Below are 11,987 nucleotides of genomic sequence, written 5' to 3' on the forward strand. Positions count from 1 at the left end.
GCAGGCATATGGGTATTATCCTATCACTGACAGTGCTGTACTTCAGATTAGATCTTGAAATGTTCTTTTTATGATGAATGTGATACCTTTCCTCTTTAATTTGTCATTCCCAGCATAGTAGGCCATAAGATTGTTTGATTCAAAATGGCTCACTAATGCCATTGATGTTTATGTGTTCCCTTTTATTTTTGATAACTTCCAGTTTTCCTAGATTTATACTTCATACATTCCATGTTCCAATTATTAATGGATGTTTGAAGCTGTTTCTTCTCCTTTTGAGCCATGCTACCTCAGCAAATGAATATTCTGAAAGCTTGACTCCATCCACGCCACTAAGGTCTACTCTATTTTGAGGAGACAACTCTTCCCCAGTCGTATTTCGAGCGCCTCCCAACCTGAGGGACTCATCTTCCAGCACAATACCCTACAATATTCTGCTGCTATTCATAAGATTTTCACTGGCCAATTTTTTTGAGAGGTAGACCACCAGGTCCTTTTTCCTAGTCTGTCTTAATTTGAAGCTCCCCTGAAATCTGTCCACCATGGGTGACCCTATTTGTGTTTCAGATATCAGTGGCATAGCGTCTAGCATCTCAGCAGCATACAAGGCACCTCAGTACGACAAACTGACAGACACATGGGCCTTCTTGTTTTAGTGTGCAAAAATTTAAAAATATTATGAATGGGTCTTGAATTTCATAAAATTATTTTTCTGCATCTGTTGAGAGGATCATACTTTTTTTTTTCTTTCGTTATTTGGTGAATTATGCTTATAGATTTTTCTAATGGTAAATCTACTCTTGTATTTCTAGGATAAAGTTGCTTTTTATTACAATCTTTTTGTACACTGCTGACTTTATTTGCTAATATGTTGTGTAAGATTTTTCTACCTACATTTATGAGTTAGATTGACCAGTAATTTTTATTTCTCATCCTTGTTTAGTTAGGGCATTAAGAGTATACTGACCTCAGAGACTGAGTTGGGGAATAGTCAGTGATTTCTAGTCTCTGGAACAGTTCATGTAAGATTGAAATGATTTATTCCATGAAAGTTTGATTGACCTCTTCTGCAAATCATGATGACCTGGTGTTTTCCGTTTTGGGAGATTTTTGCTACTTAGTAAGCTTACTTAATGGTTATATTTCAGGCTTCCTATTTCTTCTTGAGACAGTTTTTCTGCCTAGCAATTTGTTCATTTCTTCTAAGTTTTTAAGATAACTTAGATACATACAGTTATTCTTACTATTCTTTTATTATTTCTCTAATCTATGTTATGATCCTTCCTGTTATTCACCTACAGAAACCTTGTTATGAATTTTACTTCCTCTAGATAGTCAAGTTAGACCATCTTCTCAGTGCTCTGCCAGGGCTATGGGCCAACCTTGGCAGGGCCGAGCCAAGGGCCTCACTAAACCATCTAGTTGGTTGTAGTGATGGGTGGTGTGTACAAAGGGACGAGGAATATACCATGGACTGCCAGAAGAACGAAAAAATCTGTCCTAGAAGCAGTATAGCCAGAATGCTCCTTAGAAGCGAGGACTGCAGGACTTCATATCATGTACTTGGGACGTGTTACCAGGAGGACCCAGTTCCTGGGGAATGACATCATACTTCATAAAGGAGAGCGTCAGTGAAAGAGAGGAAGGCCCTCGATAAGATGGACTGACACAGTAGCTGCAACGATGGGCTCAAACACAGCTATGATTGGAGGATGGCGCAGGCTGGGCAGTGTTTTGTTCCATGTACAGACAGTTGCTAGGAGTTGGAAGTGATTCTATGGCACCTAACAACAACAACAATCTGTTATATCAGTAATTGTGGCACCTTTTCATTCATAATGTTGTTTCACTGTGCCTTCTTTCTTTTCTTCCTGATTACCCTGATCATTCCCCCCCCCCCCGAGATTTGCCAATATTTAAAAGAATCTATTTTTAGCTGTTTGTTTTCATTACTTAATTTCTTTGTCATTGATTTTTGCTCTTATCCATATTGTCTCTTTCTTTTTTCTTTTCTTATGTAAGCCAATGAAGGCTAAAATTTTTGTTAAAATACTGCTTTTGGAGTTCTACCAAACTTTCAGAGAAGAGTTAACACCACTACTACTAAAGGTATTTCAAAGCATAGAAAATGACGGAATACTACCTAACTCATTCTACGAAGCCACCATTTCCCTGATACCAAAACCAGGTAAAGACATCACAAAAAAAGAAAATTACAGACCTATATCCCTCATGAACATAGATGCAAAAATCCTCAACAAAATTCTAGCCAATAGAATTCAACAACATATCAAAAAAATAATCCACCATGACCAAGTGGGATTTATACCAGGTACGCAAGGCTGGTTTAATATTAGAAAAACCATTAATGTAATCCACCACATAAATAAAACAAAAGACAAAAACCACATGATCTTATCAATTGATGCAGAAAAGGCATTTGACAAAGTCCAACACCCATTTATGATAAAAACTCTCAGCAAAATAGGAATTGAAGGAAAATTCCTCAACATAATAAAGGGCATCTATACAAAGCCAACAGCCAACATCACTCTAAATGGAGAGAGCCTGAAAGCATTTCCCTTAAGAACAGGAACCAGACAAGGATGCCCTTTATCACCGCTCTTATTCAACATTGTGCTAGAGGTCCTAGCCAGAGCAATTAGGCTAGATAAAGAAATAAAGGGCATCCGGATTGGCAAGGAGGAAGTAAAATTATCTCTATTTGCAGATGACATGATCTTATACACAGAAAACCCTAAGGAATCCTCCAGAAAACTACTGAAACTGATAGGAGAGTTTGGCAGAGTCTCAGGTTATAAGATAAACATACAAAAATCACTTGGATTCCTCTACATCAACAAAAAAAACATCGAAGAGGAAATAACCAAATCAATACCACTCACAGTAGCCCCCAAGAAGATAAAATACTTAGGAATAAATCTTACCAAAGATGTAAAAGACCTATACAAAGAAAACTACAAAGTACTACTACAAGAAACTAAAAAGGACATACTTAAGTGGAAAAACATACCTTGCTCATGGATAGGAAGACTTAACATAGTAAAAATGTCTATTCTACCAAAAGCCATCTATACATACAATGCACTTCTGACCCAAATTCCAATGTCATTTTTTAATGTGATGGAGAAACAAATCACCAACTTCATATGGAAGGGAAAGAAGCCTCGGATAAGTAAAGCATTACTGAAAAAGAAGAAGAAAGTGTGAGGCCTCACTCTACCTGATTTCAGAACCTATTATATAGCCACAGTAGTCAAAACAGCCTGATACTGGTACAACAACAGGCACGTAGACCGATGGAACAGAATTGAAAACCCAGATATAAATCCATCCACATATGAGCAGCTCATATTTGACAAAGGCCCAGTGTCTGTTAATTGGGGAAAAGATAGTCTTTTTAACAGATGGTGCTGGCATAACTGGATATCCATTTGCAAAAAAAATGAAACAGGACCCATACCTCACACCATGCACAAACACTAACTCCAAGTATATCAAAGACCTAAACATAAAGACTAAAACGATAAAGATCATGGAAGAAAAAATAGGGACAACGTCAGGAGCCCTAATACAAGACATAAACTGATTACAAAACAGTACCAAAAATGACGAAGAGAAACCAGATAACTGGGAGCTCCTAAAAATCAAACACCTATGCTCGTCTAAAGACTTCACCAAAAGAGTAGAAAGACCACCTACAGACTGGGAAAGAATTTTCAGCTATGATATGTCCGACCAGCGCCTGATCTCTAAAATCTACATGATTCTGTCAAAACTCAACCACAAAAAGTCAAACAACCCAATCAAGAAGTGGGCAAAGGATATGAGCACGCACTTCACTAAAGAAGATATTCAGGCAGCTAACAGATACATGAGAAAATGCTCTCGATCATTAACCATTAGAGAAATGCAAATTAAAACTACGATGAGATTCCATCTCACTCCAACAAGGCTGGCATTAATCCAAAAAACACAAAATAATAAATGTTGGAGAGGCTGCGGAGAGATTGGAACTCTCATACACTGCTGGTGGGAATGTAAAATGGTACAACCACTTTGGAAATCTATCTGGCGTTATCTTAAAAAGTTAGAAATAGAACTACCATACAACCCAGAAGTCCCACTCCTTGGAATATACCCTAGAGAAATAAGAGCCTTCACACAAACAGATATATGCACACCCATGTTTATTGCAGCTCTGTTTACAATAGCAAAAAGCTGGAAGCAACCAAGGTGTTCATCAACGGATGAATGGATAAATAAATTGTGGTATATTCACACAATGGAATACTACGCATCGATAAAGAACAGTGATGAATCTGTGAAACATTTCATAACATGGAGGAACCTGGAAGGCAGTATGCTGAGCGAAATTAGTCAGAGGCAAAAGGACAAATATTGTATAAGACCACTATTATAAGATCTTGAGAAATAGTATAAACTGAGAAGAACACATACTTTTGTGGTTATGAGGTGGGGAGGGAGGGAGGGTGGGAGAGGGTTTTTTACTGATTAGTTAGTAGATAAGAACTGCTTTAGGTGAAGGGAAGGACAATACTCAATACATGGAAGGTCAGCTCAACTGGACTGGACAAAAGGCAAAGAAGTTTCCGGGATAAACCGAATGCTTCAAAGGTCAGTGGAGCAAGGGTGGGGGTTTGGGGACGATGGTTTAAGGGCACTTCTAAGTCAATTGGGAAAATAATTCTACTATGAAAACATTCTGCATCCCACTTTGAAATGTGGCGTCTGGGGTCTTAAATGCTAACAAGCGGCCATCTAAGATGCATCAATTGGTCTCAACCCACCTGGATCAAAGGAGAATGAAGAACACCAAGGTCACACGATAACTATGAGCCCAAGAGACAGAAAGGGCCACATGAACCAGAGACTACATCATCCTGAGACCAGAAGAACTAGTTGGTGCCCGGCCACAATCGATGACTGCCCTGACAGGGAGCACAACAGAGAACCCCTGAGGGAGCAGGAGATCAGTGGCATGCAGACCCCAAATTCTCACAAAAAGACCATACTTAATGGTCTGACTGAGACTAGAGGAATCCTGGCGGTCATGGTCCCCAAACCTTCTGTTGGCTCAGGACAGGAACCATTCCCGAAGACAACTCATCAGACATGGAAGGGACTGGACAGTGGGTAGGAGAGAGATGCTGATGAAGAGTGAGCTAATTATATCAAGTGGTCACTTGAGACTGTGTTGGCATCTCCTGTAGGAGGATAGAGAGAGTTGGAAGCTGGCCAAATTGTCACGAAAGGAGAGACTGGAAGGGCTGACTCATTACGGGGAGAGCAAGTGGGAGTATGGAGTACGGTGTATATAAACTTACATGTGACAGTCTGACTTGATTTGTAAACGTTCACTTGAAGCTCAATAAAAGTTAAAAAAAAAATACTGCTTTTGCTGGGCTCGTACATTTTGACTCAAATTTCTGTTTGAGTTTTTTTTTTTTAAAGAAGAAGTCCCAAGTGTTTATATTATAGCCTGAGAACATGTTTTGTATGATAATAATCCTTTAAAAATTGTTTGAGACTTGCTTTATGGTCTAATATATTGTCACATTTTGGAAATGTTCCATTTGTGCTTGAGAAAATATATTCCTTACTTGAAATCTTAATTCCATTTTTTTTTCTTGAACAAAGGGTAGGTAGATAGTTTCCGCTGAGTCACTTCTGACTTAAGGCGACTTTATGTACAACAAAACGAAATGTTGCCTGGTCCTACATTATCCTTAAGAGTGCCAGCATGTTTGAGTCCATTGTTTCGGCCTTTGTGACAATGCATCTCACCAAGAGTCTACCCACCCTCGTTGGTCCTTTATTTCACCAAACATGATGTCCTCTAGTTAATCCCTCCTGATGACATATCCAAAGCAAGCAAGTTGGACAAAGTTCTGTTGTGGTCCATAAGATTTTCGTTGGCTGATTTTTGGAAGTAGATTGCCAGGCCTTTCTTCCTCGTCTGTCTTGGCCTGGAAGCACCACTAGAACCTGTCCACCATGAGTGACCCTGCTGGTATTTGAAATGCCAGTGGCATAGCTTCCAGCATTGTAGCAACATGCAAGCCACCACAGTATGACAAACTGACAGACGAGCAATGAATTGACAGACAAGTGGTGAACTGACAGGCATAAAAAGGGTAAACAAAAACCCATTGCTGTCCAGTCGATTCTGACTTATAGTGACCCTATAGGACAGGGTAGAACTGCCCTATAGCGCTTCCAAGGAGCGGCTCATGGATGTGAGCTGTTGACATTTTGATTAGCAGCCGAGCTCTTAACCACTATACCACCAGGGCTCTTTACAAATGGTATCATACTATACATTTCATTTGCACCTAGCTGTTTTCCTTTAACAATATATCCTAAAAATTACTCTAGAGTGGTGCATAGCAAGCTTGTCTATCAATCATTACAGCTGCATTCTATGCCATCAGTGTGTATACACCATAGTCATATAGCCAGTCTCTTGTAGATGGACATTCATGTGGTTTCCAATATTTCGCTATTACAAATAATGCTGCAAGGAACCACTATATGCATGTCCCGTGTGCTGCTGGAGATGTAACGTCAGGGTAGATTTCTTGAAGTGGGATTGCGGATTAAAAAGTTAAATGTATGTGTAGTTTTGTGAGATATTGCCAAATTTCCCTCCTAGACGTTGTTATCGATTTGTGTTCACACAGAAATATAATGGTGCCTGTGTCCCATAATCTTGCCAACAGCTTTCTGCCATGCTTTGGAGTTTTTACAAAATGATATTTCAGAAATGGTATCACCATGTAGTTTTCATTTGCAATTCTATCGTTTTCAGTGATGTTAATCATATTTTCATATGTTTAAACGCAGCCTTGGCGGCACAGTGTTTAAGACCTCAGCTGCTCAGTTGGCAGTTTAAACCTACCCAGCTGCTCCGAGGCAGAAAAACCTGGTGATTTGAGGCTGTCCAATATAGCAGCCACCAGTCCCTTGTGACTTTTAAAATCTTTTTATTTAATTTAAATTTTATTGTGGTACAATATATATATAAAAAAGCTTTTCCAGCAATACAAAAGGACTCCAATTTCTCCACATCCTCAGCCAACACTTGCTATTTTCCTTTTTTTAGGGGAGATAATGGCCATCTTAGTGGGTGTGAGGTGGAATCTTATTGTGATTTCAATTTGCATTTCCCTAATGAAAAGTAGACAATGTTCCGCTGCTATTCGTAAGGTTTTCACTGGCTACTGGTTTTCAGAAGTAGACTGCTGGGTCCTTCTTCCTAGTCTGTCTTAGTCTGGAAGCTCAGCTGAAACCTGTCCTCCATGGGTGACCCTGCTGGTATCTGAACACTGGTGGCATAGCTTCCAGCATCACAGCAACACACAAGCCCCCACACTACGACAAACTGACAGGCACGTGGGGGATATAGAAGACAGCTTCCTGGCCAACTGACTGGAAGAGATCCATATTTATGCCTATTCCCAAATAAGGTGATCCAACCAAATGTGGAAATTATAGAACAATATCATTAATACCACCCGCAAGCTAAATTTTGCTGAAGATCATTCAAAAATGGCTGTAGCATTATATTGACAGGGAAGTGCCAGAAATTCAGGCCAGTTTCAGAAGAGGACGTGGAACTGGGGATATCATTGCTGATGTCACATGGATCCTGGCTGAAAGCAGAGAATACCAAAAGGATGTTTACCTGTGTTTTATTGATTATGCAAAGGCATTCGACTGTGTGGATCATAACAAATTATGGATAACAGTGCGAAGAATGAGAATTCCAGAATGCTTAATTGTGCTCATGAGGAACCTTTACATAGATCAAGAGGCAGTTGTTCAGACAGAACAAGGGGATACTGATTGGTTCAAAGTCAGGAAAGGTGTGCATCAGGGTTGTATTCTTTCACCATACCTATTCAATCTGTACGCTGAGCAAGTAATCCAAGAAGCTGGACTATATGAAGAAGAACGGGGCATCAGGATTGGAGGAAGACTCATTAACAACCTGCGTTATGCAGATGACACAACCTTGCTTGCTGAAAATGAAGAGGACCTGAAGCACTTACTGATGAAGATCAAAGACCACAGCCTTCAGTATGGATTGCGCCTCAACATAAAAAAAAAAGAAAATAAAAATCCTCACAGCTGGACCAGTGAGCAACATTATGATAAACGGAGAAAAGATCGAAGTTGTCAAGGATTTCATTTTATTTGGATCCACAATCAACAGCCATGGAAGTAGCAGTCAAGAAATCAAAAGATGCATTGCATTGGGTAAATCTGCTGCAAAGGACCTCTTCAAAGTGTTGAAGAGCAAAGATGTCACCTTGAAGACTAAGGTGCGCCTGACCCAAGCCATGGTATTTTCAATTGCATCATATGCATGTGAAAACTCGACAATGAATAAGGAAGACCGAAGAAGAGTTGATGCCTTTGAATTGTGGTGTAGGCGAAGAATATTGAACATACCATGGACTGCCAAAAGAATGAACATATCTGTCTTAGAGGAAGTACAACCAGAATGCTCCTTAGAAGCAAGGGTGGCGAGACTGCATCTTACATACTTTGGACATGTTGTCAGGAGGAATGAGTCCCTGGAGAAGGATATCATGCTTGGCAGAGTACAGGGTCAGCAGAAAAGAGGAAGACCCTCAATGAAGTGGATTGACACAGTGACTGCAACAATGAGCTCAAGCATAACAACGATTTTAAGGATGGCGCAGGACTGGGCAGTGTTTCATTCTGTTGTGAGTAGGGTCACTATGAGTTGGAACCGACTCGACGGCACCTAACAACAACAACAATGAAAAGTAGAGGGTCAGCGAAAAAGAGGAAGACTCTCAACGAGATGAGTTGACACAGTGGCTCAGCAATAGGCTTAAGCATAACGATTGTGAGAATAGCACAGGACTGGGCAGTGCTTTGTTCTGTTGTATATAGAGTCACTATGAATTCGAACGAACTTGAGAGCAATGGGTTTTTTTTTGTTTGTTTGTTTTATTGGCTACTTGAATATCTTCTTTGGAGAAATTTCTGTTCAAGTCCTTTGCCATTTTTTAATTGGGTTGTCTTTTATCTGTCAGTTGTAGAAGTTTTTTTAGATATTCTGGATATTAAACCCTTTTCAGATATACGGTTCTAAATAATCTCCCATTCTGTAGATTGTTTTGCCATATTTTAATAATGAGTTTGGGGTTGATTTTCATTGATTTTTACAGAGTTCTTTACATTTTTTTTTTTTTACATATTAGCAATATTAGCTCTTAATTTGTGATATATATTACAAATATTTCCTCCCAGTTGGTAATTTCTTTTACTACAAAAAATACTATTTTATGGTATTAAGTGTATCTTTTCTTTCTTTGCATCTGGACTCAGTCACAGTTAGACTTTCCCTATAACCTGATTGTAAAAGAACTAATCCATGGGTTAATTTAGTAATTCCATGTGTTCAGTATTTTCATTCAGATCTTTGCTCTATTTGAAGCATTTATCATTTAAAAATGTATTTATATTTTTCTTTTTTTTTCCCAGTAAATTCTCTTGTAACTAGGAAACAGAATAACTTATATCTTTCAGAAAAGAAAACATCTTTAGTGAAAGGAGAGGGTTAGTTATCTGAGAGAAGGAGTTGTCCTTTGCCAAAGCCCAAGTCCCACATAGAAAAGGATATAAGGGCCAGGCAAAGGAGAAGAGAACAAGGGCTCCTTGCACTGCACTGGCTGGACCAGAGGGGGCAGCAAGGAGCCCAGGAGAATGCTTTCTCCTTTATTTGCCTCCCTCTTAATGATTGGCTGCTCCAGGAAACTCCAGTGATTTCCTCGCCATGCCCAGTAGCTGTGGTCAGAGTCATGGCACCCCGGGCTCTGCTGCCTATCCTGTTCCTGTGTGTGCTGCTGCTGCAGGCCCAGGGAGGGCCACGCAAACGCCACCAGAGGACCCAGCCCAGTAGGTGATGAGCTGAGAAGGGGGCATGGGGAGGGGACAGGAGGGGTTGTACTGAATCTGAAGGCTTGGGAATTGGAACCGCTCGGCACATCCGAATCTGACCCCAGGCTGTGAGGACACAGGGCCCTCCCACACCAAGGCCCCCGGCCCCTTCAATGGTCTTGGGAATAGTGATGGGGAGAGGGGGCAACCTACATTTTATATTCTCCATTCCACAATCCCAGAGACAAATGGTGCACAGTAGTGAACCATGCCCCAGGGCTGAGTCAAATGGGAGAAGAAAATAATTAGTCTTTGATTTATGCACATTTGTGAGCGGTAAACATATTCAGAGATGCAGGTAGGTGTAGAAAGAAAGGGCATTGGACAAGCAAAATTTGGGGTCTATTGGACTAAGTTCCAGTTAACATCAGAAGGACCAGGACACTGATGGTGGTAGAAGAACAACTAAAAGTGGTGAGTCTGAGCAGAAATCCTGGAGACAGTGAAGCGATGAGAGGAGGCAGGGAGGAGAGCACGTTCTCTTCCCTCTCTGGGACCCAGAAAGCTCAGGCGGAGGGTGGAAGGACCTCTCAGGCTTAGCTGAGTTCTCAGGGTCAGAGCATAGATTATATAGGGGTGTCCTCACTAATATATGAGAGACAGAGCCCAGTAGCAGGTGCTTGGAGAGGATCCAGGAGGCCCAGGCACTGGGAGGCCTATTGAGGCAGGAGGGAGGCCTAAGATTTAAAATAAGAACAATCTGTAGAATTTGGAGGGGCAGGATGAGATTTCCCTGAAAAGTCCAGGAACGTCGGGAGTGGAAACTGGGTTCTGGGGACTTGGAGGAGGCTATCAAGCTTGAGAATGAGATGCTGTCTAGGGGCCTGGTTCTACTGACCCCGTCTCCTGTCCCATTTCAGAATCACAGGAACTCTTGGAAATCCAGGCCTGTGAGAAGCGGCCGAGCATACATCAGTGCAGTCGCCACTGTTCATATTTCCAAGAGTGTCAAGCAAATAACGTATGCTGCTTAACCTTCTGTGGGAATGTCTGCATGAGCCTCCTGTGAGTGGGGGGCTGGGCTGTGCCTCTTTGTTCCCTCTACCCTCTCCTCAGAGACTGTGCCCATGACTGAAGCATGAAGAACGCAAACTCTGGCCATCAGCAGGAATGCTGCCCCCGTGCTGTGTGAACTGCTTGTCCCTGTCAAATAAACCAAAGACAAGTCCAGGGACTCTTCCTGTGTACTGGAACTCCTGTACTCATTGCTAACCCAGTGCAGTGCCCATACTTGCCCCACCCCCTCGTGTGTCCAGGTCCCCATCTTCTTCTCCTGGCCATGGTTTTTTACACTCTCTCTTTGGCCCACACAACACTGCCAGGCCCAGGAGGCTCAGCCCTTTGTCTCTCTCCTCACTGACCCAGAACCCTAGGGGGTGAAACTGCTCAAGTGTGGCCTCTTCAAATGCTAAGGAGAACATTCCTGCATCAGAAGGGCCAGGTTGAGCCCTTTGGAGGTTACAACCTGGCTATAGAGTGGGAGTCCCCCAAAGGACTCTTTACAGTGAGGAAAATGAGTCCCAGTGAATTGAGGTAACAAGCCCAGGGCCAAAAGAGAGGGAGAGGACATGAGGTGAGGACGGTGCTTCCTCCAGATTCCCCTTGTTTTCTCCTTTGTGGAGAGAGCATGGAAATCAGTCCCTATGCTAAACACACCTCCTTCTCCTTCACCCACAGGTATGGCCACTTTACCATGGGGTCTGGAAAGGGGTGCCAGGAGCTGTGACTGCGGTGCTTTCTACACTAATGGTCTCTGCTGTTCCCAGTCCCCTTCTCCATGTTCTCATTCTCTTTTCTTTTAAGTTAGAGTAAAGCCATGGGGTAGGAGAAAAGGTGGTTCATGCTGATGCCACTAAGAATAGACTGGCACAGGGTGGCTATGGGTCTTGCCCATGGTCCCATAGTCCCAGTGGAAATTCATTCCTTGGTTACAGATTTTTTTTCCCACTGTGCAATCACACCTCCTG

General features: G+C 41.6%; 1 protein-coding gene across 1 annotated transcript; it reads left to right on the forward strand.

Annotated features, from left to right (window-relative positions):
• The first annotated feature begins 9,881 nt into the window (after positions 1-9,881).
• LOC126067392 (protein WFDC10B-like) lies at positions 9,882-11,158 on the forward strand. The gene is made up of 2 exons (XM_049869201.1): positions 9,882-9,957; positions 10,881-11,158. The coding sequence occupies exons 1-2, from the start codon at positions 9,882-9,884 to the stop codon at positions 11,027-11,029; spliced, it is 225 nt and encodes a 74-aa protein (XP_049725158.1). The 3' UTR covers positions 11,030-11,158.
• Positions 11,159-11,987: the final 829 nt, after the last annotated feature.

This window comes from Elephas maximus, chromosome 25, assembly GCF_024166365.1.
Source record: "Elephas maximus indicus isolate mEleMax1 chromosome 25, mEleMax1 primary haplotype, whole genome shotgun sequence".
NCBI classification, from domain to species: domain Eukaryota; kingdom Metazoa; phylum Chordata; class Mammalia; order Proboscidea; family Elephantidae; genus Elephas; species Elephas maximus.

Bases quoted from the DNA above. Each gene is read 5' to 3' on its own strand.
- LOC126067392 (XM_049869201.1), top strand. From the start codon at position 9,882: ATGGCACCCCGGGCTCTGCTGCCTATCCTGTTCCTGTGTGTGCTGCTG. The intron at 9,958-10,880 runs GCCACCAGAGGA...GTCCCATTTCAG, and splicing joins CCAGGGAGGGCCACGCAAAC to AATCACAGGAACTCTTGGAA.